The sequence below is a fragment of the Neofelis nebulosa genome, chromosome 18, assembly GCF_028018385.1.
Source record: "Neofelis nebulosa isolate mNeoNeb1 chromosome 18, mNeoNeb1.pri, whole genome shotgun sequence".
Taxonomy (NCBI): Eukaryota; Metazoa; Chordata; class Mammalia; order Carnivora; family Felidae; genus Neofelis; species Neofelis nebulosa.
Window position 1 is genome coordinate 26549128 of NC_080799.1, and position 17899 is coordinate 26567026.

The 17899-nt window shown below is 41.9% G+C and overlaps 1 protein-coding gene across 2 annotated transcripts in view; it reads right to left on the reverse strand.

Annotated features, from left to right (window-relative positions):
- DCTN5 (dynactin subunit 5) overlaps positions 1–17899 on the reverse strand; it is a 30790-nt gene that overhangs the window by 11428 nt on the left and 1463 nt on the right. Inside the window, exons 3-6 of one of the 2 annotated variants that reach the window (XM_058711464.1) lie at positions 12631–12749; positions 9464–9575; positions 4614–4716; positions 77–1445 (exon numbers count right to left, since the gene is read on the reverse strand). In XM_058711464.1, coding sequence (XP_058567447.1) covers positions 1348–1445; positions 4614–4716; positions 9464–9575; positions 12631–12749 — 432 coding nt within the window. In that variant the 3' untranslated portion in view covers positions 77–1347. Of the gene's footprint in view, positions 1–76; positions 1446–4613; positions 4717–9463; positions 9576–12630; positions 12750–17899 lie in introns of those variants that run through there. The other variant, XR_009256781.1, reaches the window with a different exon arrangement.

Here is a 17899-nt window from a genome sequence, read left to right on the forward strand (position 1 = left end):
GGCACCAGGAGTGCAGTAAAGTGCCCCAAGGAACTGAGGTAGCCATCACTGGAGATAGAGAAGGATCACCTTCAAATAATCTTTGAAGTCAATCTTTTAATCCACAAACAAAAAAAAAGACAAACCAGAAAATAGTTTTATATTGACATAGTAGAGATCATCACATATAGACACTTTAACCCTACAACCAGATATTAAGTTAGGACAGCTCCTGCTAGATCCTTAATCTTCAAGGCTGAACTATCCTACCCTGTTCACAGCAGAATCAGAGCATTGAGCAAAGCCAAGCTTCTCAGGCCTTCCCTTCTAAATCCTTTTAGACCAAGAGGTCAGAGCAGAACCAAGCAGGATTGTGTTATTACCCAAGAGATGGTAAGAACAGCACTGGTAAATTCATTTACTCCTTGGGACTCTGTGCCCACAGAATGATTTAAGAGGCCCCTGTATATATACATGATCGGGTCCAGGTACAAATATTTTGGTCTTAATTGTGACGTTTATGGCAAATATAGAGTGGGTGAATGGTTCTAGGTTAGAGAACAATTGTCACAAATGCTGCGTCTTCAAGGAAATAAGGCATATGTTGCTGCCTCTAAATACTGTTAGCAAGGAGTGACTGCCAGACTAGCCCGTCCATGTGGGAGACTCAAACCTGGGTCTTTGCAAAAATAAAACCTGGGTGCTGAGGGCCTCCTCTCTAGTGAAAGCCAAAGGCCCTAGATCAGAATGCTAGAAAGTCTTTTATTCATCACCCTGGGTTAAAAGGACAGTTAAGGTCATTTTGGGAAGGAGAGAAATGCTAACCACCCCTCCCTTGAAGTTTCAGTAGCAAACAGGAATCTGGGCTCTGAAAAGTCACACTTTCTCCCTCCATGAGCAACTGGGGCGACTGGCCAAATGTATTAGCTCAGGAAAGCCGAGAGCGATCCATGTGAGCAGCTAATGGCTGACAGCAGCACACCAGCTCCATGACCTCCACGCTGGGACAGTGCTGTGCTCGGCGGGCCTATTTCAGCAGGATCCAGTCATCCACGGGACCAAGGGGTGGGAGTGTTGGGAACAGATGATTCTGTGTTCCACAGATAATGGTATGGAGTGACTGTTAATAGATAAGGTTTAAGTACAGCATTTGGACACAACGCCTCCAGGCGTTCTGTTATTAAAGTCTTAAGAGCTTAGAACCTGGAAGGATTGAGAAATTCTAAAGAATTAAACAAAACCAGACAAACAAAAAAAGAGGGTGGAAGATATCAAAGACACTAGAGCTCTTTGTAGATGCTGGCTGGCTCACTTTGTCCCCAAGTTCATCTTAGAGCTCAACCAAATTCGAGACACAAGGCAGAGACGTTAGACCTGTGTCAAGGGCAAAAACTTCTGGTAGTAGCTCTTGGTGACGTCAATCATCAGCTCCTGGGTACATTCTGGGAGTTCCCCTGAAAACAGTCCTGGGGAAAGAAAGACCTGATCAACCAACTGGAGCCGGGGGAGGACAGCAGCTCTGATTTCGTTTAAACCCCTATAGGCCCCTTTTCTTTACTCATGAGCATCTAAATCCAAGTCCTCCATCTTCAATGCTAGCAGAGTAGTTCTACTGACCACATCTCTGAGATAGTATTTGTGTGTGTGTCGGGGTGCGGGGGGGGGGGGGGGGGGGGGAGACAAAGAATACAATTCCCTGAATGGATAAATAAATTCCAGGTAAAAAAGGTTATTAAGGCATCTCTGACTCCACTGGAGGTTGTTTCAGGATGGATTTGTCCATCCCCTGGATTCTGGTGTGACACCTACTGGGCAAAGCCAAGGTGAACACGCTTTGAAGTAAGAAGCTGCTCTGCTGTTCATACAGTGAAACATGCAGTCCCCAAACCTGCTACATACAAGTCGTGGATGGGAGTAGAACAGAAATATCCTATAGAAAGACAAAAAATTGTATTTAAGGATTTACAGGAAAAGTCACTCCCATATACTACGGGTGGAAGTGTACGTTCATACAACTGTCATACCCTGTGACCTGACAATCCAACTTCTAAGAATTTATCCTACAGATAACCTTGCCCAACTGAACAATACGTGTACAAGAATATTAACGCAGCAAAGTTTCTAATACTGAAAAACCAAAGGCAACATCTGATGATCCATTACACCATTACTGATGAGTTACACTGTGGTACATTTATGCAACGAAAAACATGTAACCATTAAAAGGAATGAGGGGACTCTCCACATACTGACAAGAAAAGATGCCCAAGATACACTGTTAAGAAGGCAAGTTTCCAAACAGAATAGAGAGTGTGAGTCTGTTTACACAGGTGTAAACAGTCTCATACATCTGTATTATGTACACAAGTATATGTATATATGCATATGAATACGCATACCTACACATCATACATACAAGAACAAATACATGCACTTGCATATATAGAAAGAGAAAGTAACAGGTACAATGGAAAAAAGGTCTTAAAAATACAAAATTCTCACAGGAACTGTTTACAAATGAACAGCCATGTTAGATTTGCAAGCCTATGTTTGGTCTGCATAGTATTTAATCTTTTTAAAAAGTTAGCAGCCAACATTTAAAAGTCCAGGGATATCACATAAAAATTCAGATTTTTAGCTCCTCATGAAACATCAGAAGATCTCACAATGTTAGGTTTGTATTCTTAGATAGCTACGACAGGCTATTACTTCAGTCACTTCTGTCTGACTCCTGTAGGCAATTTTGGCCAACATTCTTTCCAGATGGTTTGTCTTTCACTTTGTTCCACTAGTCAGTTTCATGCAGTGGAGCCCTCCAAAAATGTGCCAGTCTTCCTGCAGCCCTACGCCTCTTTATTAAAGATGGAGATTTCCAACAGCAGTATCAAGATAGTTAGCATGTTTGTGAAACTACTGCAAATGAACACGGGAAGCATCTTGTCACAGTGCAGAAAGTACAGGATTCTAAATAAGGGGTCTCAAGTGCTAGTCAAGGCTTTCCCACAAACCAGCTCTGACCCTGTGGACACCCACACCTTTCTATTTCCCCCATCTATGCAATGATCTCTAAGGTCTCAGGCAGCTTGAATCCTCCATCAGAACCTCTAAAACACAGTGCTTATTTGGATTTCAAATACGAAGTGGTGCCTCCCTGCCTCTGCCATTGGTGTCCAAAGACCATAGGTGGTGCTAAGGACCTTGATAAAGTTAAAAGAGATCAAGATATTTCTCTGGCGGGACTCCTGGGTGGCTCAGTCAGTTGAGCATCTGACTTCTGCTCAGGTCATGATATCACGGTTTGTGGGTTTGAGCCCCACATCGGGCTTTGAACTGACAGCATAGCCTGCTTTGGATTCTGTCTCCCTCTCTCTCTGCCCCTCCCCTGCTCTCTCTCTGAACAATAAATAAACATTAAAAAAAAAAAAAAAAGGATATTTCTCGGGCAATATGCTTCTCACCTCAGAGCAGATACCTGTTTGACAATCAACCTAAAACAACTGTAAGGGCTGTTCTGATCCGCACTTGCTAAGAATGATTAAGCTTTTCCACAATGGGAACCCCATAAGGGAGAATGACTCAGCAGGGCTCTCCTTCCTACTCTGCAAAGGCAAAAGTGCACCAAAGAGCAGAATGGTCAACTTCTTCCCCAAAGAATCTGAGTGGATGATTCTGTACATCTTTGAAACTCACAGTCGATGGTCTGAGTAATGAGTTTTTTAATTGGAAAAACAACTAAACCACTCAGTGGTAGATCTCATATACTGTCAAATCTCTCTCTACATAGCATCATCCATCTGTGAATCTCTGGGGTGCCTCTGTACATGCTGCATGAGTTCAACCATATAAAACAACACAGAAAAGAGACTGTCTTGGACTGGGGGCAGGGGACATGAGGTTTTCTTCTTCCTTCTGTTTTCCAGTGTTTTCCAAGTTTTCTAGGATGAGAGTGTAGGACTTTTGTTTGCTCACATGTTTGGCCACTTGGAACTCTGAGCTCATGAGGGCTTTACCTGAGGGCATTCTGTCAGCCAAGGTCGAGATGGGATATATTTGCTCTTCTCGGGTGTCCTAGTGCTATCATTGGCCTTAGACTGTTTTATGTCAACTTTTCAGGTTGGACATTCCTTGGCAGTGTGGGAAGTACAAACCCCCAGCCAACATGAAGCCATAGTTAGAATTCTGTGGACAGACTTTTCTTTTTCCACCCAGAGCCCAGGCCAAGAGAGACTTGCGTCTTTGTGCCTTTTTCCTGTCTAGTAGCAGGTTTATTCTATATCAACTTTTTATTGAGAGCTCACCCTTCAGGAAGATCTCTCCACCATGCGTGAATGTAAGGCTTTATCTCTGGTCCCCACAGCAGTATCAAACCCTAAACCACTCTATTATGAAGATGCATAAACCTAAACATGCTTATGGTATGGGTGTACTTTCCTCTTTGCTTGAAATTTCCTGGTGAACCCAATTACGCATTTAAAAAGATACTGGTTACGTTTTAGATAGCATTTCAAGGGAATCTGTCGCAGGAGCATCTTTTAAATGAGCTAGATCAACATATTGTCAGAGACAGAAGTTGCACCCATTATTTTTCTGACGGAAAAAGAACTTGAGCTTTGAATATCAACACCCAAGCTTACCTGGGCAGCCGGAGAAGACAGTGAATGGCGGCACCACAGTTTCTGGGGGTAAAACTGTGTTGTCAAGAATTTTGCAGCAATCTTTCAATACACACCGGCGCCCCTGAAATGAAAATCTTGTCACTAAGAAACAGATCAGGAAATGGAGTACAAGTTGTCCAATCTGCTGTGTAGAAAGCTATTTTGTATTTTCTCCATTCCTGATATCATACCACAGACAGGGACAATGGCAAGAGGTTTGGCCACAGTTCTCTACTTTGGGTGGCATTTGACAAGCAGGAGGAGGTAGGGGTGTTAGTGTGTGCGAGTGTGAGTGTGTGTGTGTGCACACACGTGTGTGTGTGTGTGTGTGTGTATGTGTGTGTGTGAACTCAGGGAGGGGGTATGCTAGGGACAGTTCAGGTTATCTTAAGCATTATAGACTGAAATTCAGTCTTCCAAGAATTGTACAATTTCCTTTCCTTTTTCTTTTTTTGTCATTTAGTGGACATCTATCATTTTGCTTGTCCAACATTTGTTCCCCTTTCTTCTAATAACAGAACCTATATTGACCCTTGGTTACCACCCCCTGCCCATCACAGTCCCCTATCCTAACCCCAAACTCCAAGCCTGGCCATGGCAACTGGTTTAGGGAATGAGCCAGATCAGTCTGATGAATCTGAACATCAGGGCTTTTGCTGGGACTACTGGGAAAAGAAGCTCTTTCCAATGGAGTTTCCGAGAATAGGACAGATGCCTGGACCAGCTGTGTTGTTTCCATAAGGGAAAAACCTGCCTGAAAGTCTCCTAGAGGAAAGCGGGAAAGAGAAGGAGACTAATTCTCATGACATCAGTTGAACCCCTGAAGCCATTTTGTGCACAGAATTAGGATCTACTTCTGTACTCTTGGTTCATATCAGCCAATATGTTCATTTTGAAGGTTTCAGCCAAGCCTTATGCTTGACTTTATCCACTGCCTTCACTTTTCAATTCTGCCATAACCCACAGAGTTTTGAGGGCAAGAAATAAGGTCTGGTAGATTCATCCGTTTCATGGGTTAAGGCAAAGGAGAGGCTTCTATATACAGATTAGCATTGTGCCTCAGACTACCTGCAAACTAAATGAAAGTTTTGGTCTTTATTGACTGCATTTACATTACCAGGCCCTATGACTTCACTTGTGTTTTGGTCAGTTGGTCTGATAAAGCACATTTGGCTGACAATGTGGAATTCTTAACTATCAGGACAATGCTAATGTATCCAGACCTCAGATTTTACCAAAGGATATGAAAGCTATATAAAAAATTTCCCCATTACTAAACACCCAAATTGGACACCTAGGTGGCTCAGTTGGTTGAGCATCTGCTATCAGCTCAGGTTATGATCTCAGAGTTTGTGCTTTTAAGCCCTGCATCGGGCTTACTGCTGTCAGCACAGAGCCTGCTTCAGAGCTTCTATTCCCCTCTCTCTCTGTCCCTTCCCCACTGTGTGCTCTCTCTCAAATATACACAAAACATTAAAAATAAATAAATAAGTACCCAAATCATAGGTATTTCCAGGAATTTCCAGGTAGATTGTCACATGAGTTTTTTAAAAAGCTTATACCTCTAAGTCTGAATTTTTTAAGTGACTGCTAAGCTGTCTCTGGCTAGTGGACAATAGCCTTGGCAATACCTGACAATATCTGTAGCTCAGAAACAAGTTGCAGCTGTAGCTCTTCGTTCACTCTTAGAAAGTTCTCTCCCATAATTGCCTCCTATTGGCAATTTCTTTTTTTTTTTAATTTATTTATTTTTGAGAAAGAGAGAGTATATACATGCATGCAGAAGCAGGGGAGGGGCAAAGAGAGGGAGGGAGAGAGAGAATCCCAAGCAGGCTTCGTGCTGTCAGCATAGAGCCTGACGCAGGGCTCAATCTCACGAACCGTGAGATCATGATCTGAGCTGAAATCGAAAGCTGGATGCTTAACCAAATGAGCCACCCAGGCACCCCTAATGGCAATTTCAAAAATACAGCAGCCAGCCAGCTCCCCTGGTGATTTCCAAATGAACTCAAAGACATCCTACGGCACCTAAGCTCCTAATAATACAGACTAAATACATGGGGCACTGAGTGAAATGAAACAGAATATGCTGCATCAGACATGCACTCACATATAGGGAATCTGCAGACAAAGGGTCCTAGGAAAAGAGCAATGTGAATAAAACTTTGCTCTGTGTATCACCAGCCACCACACCTGCTGTAGTAGGCACCTGCCGAGTCCACTAGCTAGCCATTCTGCTGACTCAGACAAATGATGCTTAATCAGCTTTCAGAGCATTCTGGGAAAACTGATCAATTAAATAGCAGCAAAAGTAAAAACGCCAGTACTTCTTAGGCATGAGTGGATTGGCAACAGATGAAGAGGTTAAAAGCTGAAACTACTTCTTTATTCTTTCGTGGTGAACTTTTCAAGGAGGAGTCAAGAACTACGTGTTACCACTATTACAGCTACCTTTATCTCCTTATACAAGTTATTTAGCATCTCTGAGCCTTGGTTTCCTCATCTGTGAAACAGGACATAAAACCAAACCTGCAGGGATGCTCTGAGGATTAGAGATAATAAATGCAAAGCTCACAGTACAATAACGATGCCTGTTAAGATTGCTTGTTAGTCTTTACCTGTAAGCATTCAGGCAGTTCTGATTGACATCTATACCTTCACACATCCAAACAAGAGTTAGAACACCAAATGGGTGCTAGAGGAAGGATCTGTGGGTCATGAGGTCAGCTGGACTAAAAGAATTCCTGCTAGCTCCGAGATTCTAGAATTCTAAAAGAATTTTTCTCTTGAGATTACTTGAGGATTTGTAAAGGCTCAGCAAATAAATACTGCCAATACCCAACAGTGACTATTTCATGAACTGATGTATCAAAAAGTGGCCTAAAAAGCAAAATACAGGACAAGAAGACTAGAATTCCCTAAGCACTGGGAAGAGCATTTGGATCTCAACATTTCAGATATTTTGCTCTGGAGATAAAGGACAGGACTAACACCTAGGCTACTATGAGGATGTCATCACTTTGCTGCAGAAAATGTCAGAAAAAATCCAGCTGTGGGGTGCCTGGGTGGCTCAGTCAGTTAAGTATCCGACTTTGGCTCAGGTCATGATTTCATGGTTTGTGGGTTTGAGCCCGAGACAGCACAGAGCCTGCTTGGGATTCTCCCTTTCTCTTTGCTCCTCCCTGATTCATGCTCTCTCTCTCTCTCCCTCTCTCTCAAAGTAAATAAATAAACTTAAAAAAAGAAAAGAAAGAAAAAAAGAAAAAGAAAAATAAAAATCTAACCATGGCTTAGAAAACCAACTCTTGTTGGACAGGATGAGTTTCACTATTTTCCCCCTTCAACATCATGTCAAACTAAAGACTCTCTGTCTCTGATACATACAAAGGGACTCCTTTGGAGGAGAATGGTTGGCAAAACAACAACTTCCCTTAATTATGACTAACCAAGTCAGATTTCCACAGTCATGTGGCTCTCCACTACATGGTCCATCTTTGCTTGTGGCTTGTGGAATGTGACTGCATGGTTTCAGGATGTATTTTTTAATTTGTTTATTTATTTATTTTGAGAGAGAGAGAGAGACATCATGAGCAGGGGAGGGACACAGAGAAAGAGAGAGGAGAGAGAATCCCAAGTAGGCTCATGCTATCAGCTCAGTTCAATTCATGTGGGAGTCAAACTCATGAACCATGAGATCATGACCTGAGCCAAATCAAGAGTCAGACGCTTAACCGACCGAGCCACCCAGGAACCCCAGATTCAGCAAGTATTCTGATACTTGAGTCTTGTCCAGAGCAGAGGGCTGCCTCTGCATTATTGGGAACAGCCATTTAAAAACATGAAAAGTTTGGGGCGCCTGGGTGGCGCAGTCGGTTAAGCGTCCGACTTCAGCCAGGTCACGATCTCGCGGTCCATGAGTTCGAGCCCCGCGTCAGGCTCTGGGCTGATGGCTCGGAGCCTGGAGCCTGTTTCCGATTCTGTGTCTCCCTCTCTCTGCCACTCCCCCGTTCATGCTCTGTCTCTCTCTGTCCCAAAAATAAATAAAAAATGTTGAAAAAAAAATTTTTTTTTAAAAATAAAAACATGAAAAGTTCTTGGCTTTCCCAAGAATCTAGAATTTGGGTACAAATTTAAAATATAGGAAACATCTTCCCTAAACCTTAAGGCAGTTCAGCTCCAGTCATTAATATTCTCACCCAGGATGTTCTCCTAAATCCCAACTGAAATCAAGCTCTTCATCTATGAAATACTAAGAAATCCAAATCTGGAAAGCCACGGCTGGATGTAACAAGTGGATGCCAAGGCTCTTATGGACCAGGGTCCTACAGGTTCCACTGAGAAAGGGCCACTTGTGCCCTGCACACCCATCACCCTGAACTACCTGCACTTTGCCTAATGCCATCCCCTTTGACCCACTAGACTGTACATTCCTGGAGGTAAGGCAACAGGTAGGCCATAGAATCGGCATGGCTATTCATGCCGCCTGGGTTCGAATCCCAGCTCTACCACTTAATAGCCTTGTCAAATCCCCTAATATCTAAGGTCTTCAGGCTTCTCACTCACAAATAGGGATAATAATAGTACTATCACCCTTGGATGGTTATGAGGGTCAAATAAGATCATCAAAGGAAAGTTCAACATCATATAGAAGAGGTTTGGTAAAGTTTAGCCATGATTTTTAATGCCTAAAAAACCCCAAATCCAACAATTCCAGTAGGCCAGAAACTACTTCTACCCTCCTCGGTCACAAAAGTGGAGGCCCACTGATGAGAGGGGCGTGAGCTTGAGGCGATGGGAGGACATTTAGCCAGCCAAGACATCATACTCACAATCACACAGTTCTTGCCAACGTGAACGTAAGAGCCAATCTGAGCTGCGTTGACCACACAATCTTCCTCAATAAAGACATGGTCCCCGATATGTAAAGGAAAAAATGCAACACTAGAGAAGGAAAAGATGAACAAACAAAAAAAAGTCAAGGTGATGTGCTCTTGGTAGAGGTTTATAGAACTACAGACCATATTCTCAACTTTATCGTCTCGTCTTAATAAGACTGCTCCTAGTAAGGAAAGAACTCTCAGGCTAGGGGAATTCTATAATGTTGAAGATGAATGTGATTACTAGCTCAAAATCAGAAATATTAGACCAGGCAGTGTGCAAAGAAACAGCAAGGCAGAAGGAGCAAGACCTTCCAAGCTAAAAGAGCTGGCACCAAATGAATGAATGTTTTGCTCATTCCTGCCTCCTTGAAAATGCTCATAGGTCACATTTTCAGTAATCTGCTCTACAGGGCTTCAAGGAACTGACATCAGGTTTTGAGGATGTATTTTCTAGCATTCAGCATTCCAAACATTTGTATATTCACTGATTTTCCTGAATGCCTACTATATGCCAGACTCTACGCTAGGGAACTGGAGATATAATAGCAAGCAAAAGGTACATAACCCTGCCCACGAGGAGCTTGCAATCAAGAGAAGAGAGATTAAATAAATGGTTATCTAAGTAATTAATTACAACTGTGATTAGTGCTACAGACGAAAAGCACCAAGATATGAGAGTATACAATGAGAGTATGTAACTATCTAAATTGGTAGTTTGGTAAAAGTTTAACTGAAAGTGATACGTAAGCCAAGACTTGAAAGATGAGTAGGAGTCAGGAGGCTTTCTCCAGACTACTGACATCATTCCCATTCTCTAGGATTCCTCAAATGTCATGGACAGTGGTTCTAGGATCGCATTTACAGGTAACTTCAATACATTGGGATATAAAATATTTGGACTGGAACTAAAATAAAGTAGTTGGATGCTCACTGGCTCTTTCTAGTCCTACATTCTATTTTGTCAGGAATATTTTATTGGAGACGGTATCTGTCCTCTGAGTATGTATAATTTATTTAAATTTTCCTTAATCCATTCGTATTTTTGATCTGCACCCCTTGTGTGACAATGAATTCCTTGATCTCATCACAGTCTACAGCAGAACCGTCATTTAATTTTAAATTAAAAATTCCAGGGACGCCTGGGTGGCTCAGTCAGTTAAGTGTCCAACTCTTGATCTCAGCTCAGGTCATGATCTCAGGGTTTGTGAGTTTGAGCCCTGTGTCAGGCAGTGCAGAGCCTGCTTGGGATTCTCTCCCTCTCTCTCTGCCTCACTCCCACTCATGTTTTCTCTCTCTCTCAAAATATATAAACTTAAAAATTAATTAATTAATTAAAATTCCAAACCTCATATTCTTATCTGGTTCTATTTTCTATTATCTAGTTCTGATACTGAGATATGTGGGACGGGAGTGGGGAGAATCCACACACACTCTCTCTCTCTTTTTTTTCTTGTTTTTTTATTTTGAGAGAGAGAGACAACACACACAAGCAGGGGAGGGGCAGAGAGAGGAGAGAGAGAATCCCAAGCAGGTTCCATGCTCAGCACAGAGCCTGACATGAGGCTTGATCTCATGAATTGTGAGATCATGACCTGAGCCGAAATCAAGAGTTGGAAGCCCAACTGACTGAGCCATCCAGGCGCCCCCAAACTCACTTACTATTCATGTGTTGCTAGTTACACTTTTGTACTTATGTATTTCTCATGTGGACTATTCTCATTTATATATCCTTCCAATTCACCAATAAACCCCATGTTTATTATTTATTCTCGGTGCTTTCCTGGGACCATATCCAGCCCAGTAATGCCATTATCAGAAGGGAAAGTCAACAACTCCAACAGAGTACCTGTCACAGTATGGAATCACAAAAGGCTACCAAGAGGTTTTCTAGTTTTCCCCCAATTGCCTTCTGAGCTAATGAGCAAATGTTTTCATGTGAATGACTTACAGACTCCCTGCACTAATTCCTGTATGTAATGGAAAGTCTGGAGTCTGACCTCATTCTGAGGAATACAGGATCATTTCTGCACGTTCCTAGGTATTACAGTCTCGGTTGCTCTGTTCTCTGTTCCTCCCTAACCATGTACATAGCCCTATGACAGGAGCGTGACATTATGCAGTGGCTATCACATTACACTATCATATTTTATAGTAGCCATCTATTTATGCAATTGTTTCTCCCACTAGGTTTTGAGAACTTTGAGGCAGGAATGCAATTTCACCCATCTTTACGTACCCAGCTTGCATCCTACTGACTGACATAAAAAAAGCACTCAGTAAATGCTTGCTGACTTACTCAATAACATACAGACGGTGCCACAGGTAGAAGCCAGGAGGGAAAAGAGGGAGAGGCAAAAACAAAAAACAAAAAACAAATAAACCAAAGCCCAAAACCAGCACATTAGGCATAGTGGATAGTTTTCCTGCCCTGTCCATGTCCTTTCTTGGGCAATCTTTATTTTTGGGCCCACAGTGGGCCTGACCTGACCCTGCCCTCCAGGTCACAACTGTTAAGACAGGGGTGGAGCACTCAACTCAAGCTGAGCCAATCAGATTTCCTCTCCCAAGATTTTGGAAATAAGACCTAAAATCCTTGGTCGGTATCCACTGAAGCTTAAATGGAGAATAGATATAAGTTAGGGGCTGAGGCAGCAAGGTTGGCTTCGTGAGAAATGGGGGAAGACAAAGCCAATGTACAAGAGGGGGAGGGAAGCAGAAACACAGAGACAAGGACAAATAAGAAACAGTATAATCTCAGTAAGAGAGCGACAGACCAGTCACCGTGATTCTGTCTAGCTGTCCAGGCACAGGCTCTAGTCCCTTGTGAGGCCTGGCACCTTCTCCTACCCTGAGATTCCATTAAATATGCCCCTGTCTCTTTTGCCAGAACCCCCTTTGCTTTTTTTTTCTAGGTTAAGTGGATTCTGTTTCTGGGAACCAACCAACAACTAAACTAAGACCACCACCACCAGAGTTGTGTTCATCAGAGTGAAGTCTGCTTTCATGTCCCAAACAATAGCACAGCCCTGCTCCTCACACCACACCTCAACACACGGAACACACCACCAGTAGCAGATTCTTGCCCAAGACCCAAACAAGGTAATTAAATTGCATACCCTTTGCTGAATTTCTTGAAAGGTGGCCTTATGACACTCCGGCTTTTCACAACACAATGACGTCCAACTCTCACATTTGCCAGATCCCCTCGGATAATACAGTCGTTCATCACAATGGTCTACAAAACAAAGCACATTTAAAAAATAACTACCAGTACAGCTGAAAACACAACAGAAAAGAGTAGGTAGCAAGACACCTACTGAAGTTATGTTTTGATCTACTGAGTAACGTGTTCTGGCAAAAGGGATAACTTGTAAGGTAAAAAGAATGGCCTTCATAACGCTGATTTAGTTGAAGAGGTTCCCAGTATATCCCACAAATAGGACTCACTGAATAAACAGACGTTTGCTGAGAATATGGTACCCCCCGAGTTCACTTACCTCCTCAGGTTCACTTGGTTCCACCTGTCCCCAAGACTGACCTGCTACTTGCTCAGTGAAAGTCCAGGCTACCCCTACCTTTGTCCGACCTCCCAATACTACTATCTTCAACTTCATGCTCCCACAGGTAGACCTACTGAGTTTCTGGTTCCTCTTCCCAACTCTAGATTCAGATGAAGTGCTACACTGCAGGGTATATCCAGCTTCCCCAAAGATTGCCTGGATGGGCTGCAGGGTGGATAATGTAATCAGAAGTTTGGGGGGGATTAATGCCCCATGCTTAGTAAAAAGTAGGCATTCTTGAAATGTCTTTTGAATAAATGAATAAATAGGGTAAAAAAAAAAAAAAAAAGAAGAAGAAGAAGAAGTGCATACGGCTGTAGTTCTAGCCAAAAAAGTAAGCAAGGGACCAGGCCTTATATATGCTGAGCACAGAAGCTTAGGCTTATACCCCTAGAGGATATAAGGAATCAATGAAAGTTTTTAAGTGGAGGATTAACACAGTGAATCTTTAGTTTAAAAATACTACTCTGAAAACAGCCTAGAATCTACATGGAGAGAGCAGGTAAGACTGGAGGAAAAGTGGCCCGTTAGATGACTACAGTGGATCAAGGTAAAATGAAAGAATGGGCCTCCTCTATGACAACAGCTGTGCATGAGAAAAAGAGAAATAAATTCAAGGTAGAGGAATCTGATCAAGCTTCCAGATCTACTAATTAAAGGGCAGAAAAGGGGCATAGAGACTGCATTCAACAACTTGTGCAAACAGAACTGGCCAAATCCAAAACTTGAAAATTCTACAGTACAGTGAGCCAGTTTCCTTAACATATAAGTAGCATGGGGAGAAAAAAACAGGCTGGGGGAAAAGAACTATTACAGATTTAAAGGGCCCTGAGAGGGCATCTAGCTGGCTCAGTTGGTTGAGTGTCCGACTTTGGCTCAGGTCATGATCTCACAGTTCGTGAGTTCAAGCCCCACATCGGGCTCTCTGCTTTCAGTGAAGAGTCTGGAGCCTGCTTTGGATCCTCTGTACCCCTCTCTCTCTGCCTCCCCTCTCCTGTCCCCCCCTCCCCCCGCTCATGTTCTGTCTCAAAAATAAATACACATTAGAAAAAAATAAAAAATAAAGGGCCCTGAGAAGTGTATCAACCAGAAGCAATGTATACTTGATCTTATTTGGATCCTGATTTGAATAAACCAACTGTTAAAAGACATATTAAGACACTAGAAAGACGGAACATGGACCGAGGATTAGATGATATTAGTTAATTACTGGCTTCTTAAAAAATATAATAAGGGTACTCTACTTATTTTTAAAGTTTTTAAATCTCAGTGATACATATTGAAATATTTATGAGTGAAATAATACAATTTGCTTTAAAAATACCCAGCCCCTCACCTTGGTCAAAATAGGTACAGGTAAAGATGAAACAGAATGTCAGAATATTGCTAATTGCAGAAGCTGGTGAATGAACATATGGAGATTCATTATATGTTCTCTCCACTTTTGCACATGTCTGCAAGTTCCATAATAATACTGTTCGTCTATAAAAAGTAATGAGCTATAAATCCACTAACGAACACAACATGGATAAATCTCAAAAACATTATGCTGAATGAAAGAAACCTGACGACAGAGTACATGATTGCCATTATAAGAAACTCTACAAAATGAAAAGCTAATCTATATTAGTTTTACACCAGTGGTTACCTGGAGCCAAGGGTAGGAGGAGGACTGACTACAGAGGGGTCCAAGGAAAATGAGGGTGATGGAACATTTTACACCTTAATTGTAGTAGTGGCTGCATAGGTGTATGCGTCAGTCAAAACATGTCAAACTACACACTTAAAATGGGCACACTTTATTATATGTAAATTATACCTCAATAAAGATAATTTTTCCTTTATTTTTTTATTGTCTTTTTCTAAATATAATTTATTGTCAAGTTAGCTAACATATGGTGTATACGGTGTGTTCTTGGCTTCAGGAGTAGATTCCCATGATTCATTGCTTACATATAACACCCAGTGCTCATCACAACAAGTGTCCTCCTCAATGCCCATCACCCATTTTCCCCTCCCCGTCATCAACCCTCAGTTTGTTCTCTGTATTTAAGAGTCTCCTATGGTTGGGGTGCCTGGGTGGCTCAGTTGGTTGAGCATCCAACTTTGGCTCAGGTCATGATCTCAGAGCTCGTGAGTTCGAGCCCCGCATCAGGCTCTGTGCTGACAGCTCAGAGTCTGGAGCCTGCTTCGGATTCTGTCTCTCCCTCTCTCTGCCCTTCCCCAGCTCACACTCTTGTCTCTCTCTCTCCCTCTCAAAAATAAATAAACATTATAAAAAAAAAAGAGTCTCTTATGGTTTGCCTCCCTCTCTGTTTGAAACTACCTTTTTCCCCTTCCCTTCCCCCATGATCTTTTGTTAAGTTTCTCAAATTCCACATAGGAGTGAAAACATATATCTGTCTTTCTCTGACTGACTTATTTCACTTAGCGTAATACCCTGCAGTCCCATCCACATTGTTGCAAATGGCAAGATTTCATTCTTTCTCATTACCAAGTATATATAAACATCTTCTTTATCCATTCATCAGTTGACAGACATTTGGGCTCTAATAAAGATAATTTTTAAAATGTTCCATTATATGGGGGTGCCTGGGTAGCTCTGTCAGTTAAGCATCTGACTCTTGACTTCAGCTCAGATTGTGGTCCTAGGGTCATGGGATTGAGGGATCAAGCCCCATGTTGGGGCTCGCTTAAGATTCTCTCTCTCTCCCCCTCTGCCCCTCTCCTCTGCTTGTTTGCACTCTCTCTCTCAAAATAAAATAAAATTAACCCCTCCTCCCCCAGATTTCCAGTTTCTTTTGAGAAAATCAGAGCTCTGGAAACATAGGCCTATATTCCCACATGGCAACAACCACCTTGAGCTTAACTAGGACCCAGATTCTCCACTTTACTAGGCCCCGCCACTCTGTTGTTGGCACCCAGTCTTCTTTAGCCATCTGATCTCTGTCTACCCCGGCAGAAACTATGACACCTGATATAAGGGCTTAGGAAAATAGAAATTTCAAAATTCTGAAAGGGACAAAACAAAAAACTAGAAACAAAATAACTAATAGGACAGGGGATAAATGGAATGGTACACAGCAGTGAAAATACACAAACCACAGTGAATCTTAGAAACAGAACTGAGAACAATGGTACTTAGTGAGTGTGATATGTGTTCCCTATTGTGATTATTCTAATGACTGAGTTTAAAAAAAGTAAGTAACAGGGGGCGCCTGGGTGGCGCAGTCGGTTAAGCGCCCGACTTCAGCCAGGTCACGATCTCGCGGTCCGGTCCGTGAGTTCGAGCCCCGCGTCAGGCTCTGGGCTGATGGCTCGGAGCCTGGAGCCTGTTTCCGATTCTGTGTCTCCCTCTCTCTCTGCCCCTCCCCCGTTCATGCTCTGTCTCTCTCTGTCCCAAAAATAAAAAAAAAAAAAAAAAATAAAAAAAAAAAAAAGTAAGTAACAGAAAGCCAAGTAAAGCTAAACTATCTACATATGTATATACGTAAATAGTTTACACAGATGTAAACATATATATATATGTATACGTATATGTATGTATTAATTTACATCCTATAACATGGATGAGTCTTGAAGACATTATGCTGAGTGAATAAGCTAGACAAAAAAAGGACAAATATTATATGAATCTACTTATATGACATATCTAGAAAAGGCAAATTCACAGAGACACAAAGTGGATTGAGGTTATTAGAGATGGAGAGTGAGGAGGGAACTGGGGATTATTCCTCAATGGATACAGAGCTTCTGTATGAGTGATGAAAGTTTTGGAAATAGATAGTGGTGATGGTTGCACAGTGGTTGTACATATCCCATTTTATTTTTTTTTCAGTATATGAAGTTTATTGTCAAATTGGTTTCCATACAACACCCAGTGCTCATCCCAAAAGCTGCCCTCCTCAATACCCATCACCCACCCTCCCAACATATCACATTTTAAAAAACAAACCTTCCATACAAAATCACAGAAAATGTCCTGAAATTAGCTAAGGGATTTCTAAAAATCCTCCACATGAGTGTTCTAACTCTGTGCAGAAACAATGTGTCTGTAATTACTAATCATACCTAATTACTGAACTATATTTCTATTAAATCTCATAGTATGATGAGCTAATGGAGACAGTAATTGAGTCTCTACTGAAAAAATCTGTGATTGCTTGATTACAGTGAGACTACTTTCCCTCTGGAAGTTAGAGATGTAACATTTCAAAGAAAATTGGCAGGAAAAAAACCGTGGACTTCAATGTCTGTCAAGCTCAAATATATCTTGGTATTTTCTCTGGTTCTGAAATGTCGTAATATTATTCCCATGTTTATACTCCTCTCTGTGCTATTTCAATTTATTCAGACTACAAGATTCTCAGCCTTTCATATTCCATTTTGCAAATTCGTTTCATAGTTTAGCGTCTTTCTCGAGTCTCAAATCAATTTTAAGAGTTTCAGTTAATACTGAGCTATTATTAGTAAACTGTTAATTATATTACTACTACTTTATAGTTTCTTTTTTTTTTTAAGTTTATTTACTTCGAGAGATAAAGGGAGAGTGGGGAAGGGGCAGAGAAAGAGAGGGAGAGAGAGAGAGGGAGAAGCAGAGAGAGAGAGAGAGAGAGAGAGAGAGAGAGAGAGAGAATCCCAAGCAGGCTCTGCACCACCAATGTAGAGCCCAATGCAGGGCCTGAACTCAACTCACGAACTGCAAGATCATAACCTGAACCGAAGTTGGATGCTTAAGCGACTAAGCCATCCAGCAGCCCCTACTTTACAGCTTCTACACTAAAATATTTTGTTGCCTATTTATATTTGTATTTAGTGGTTAAGG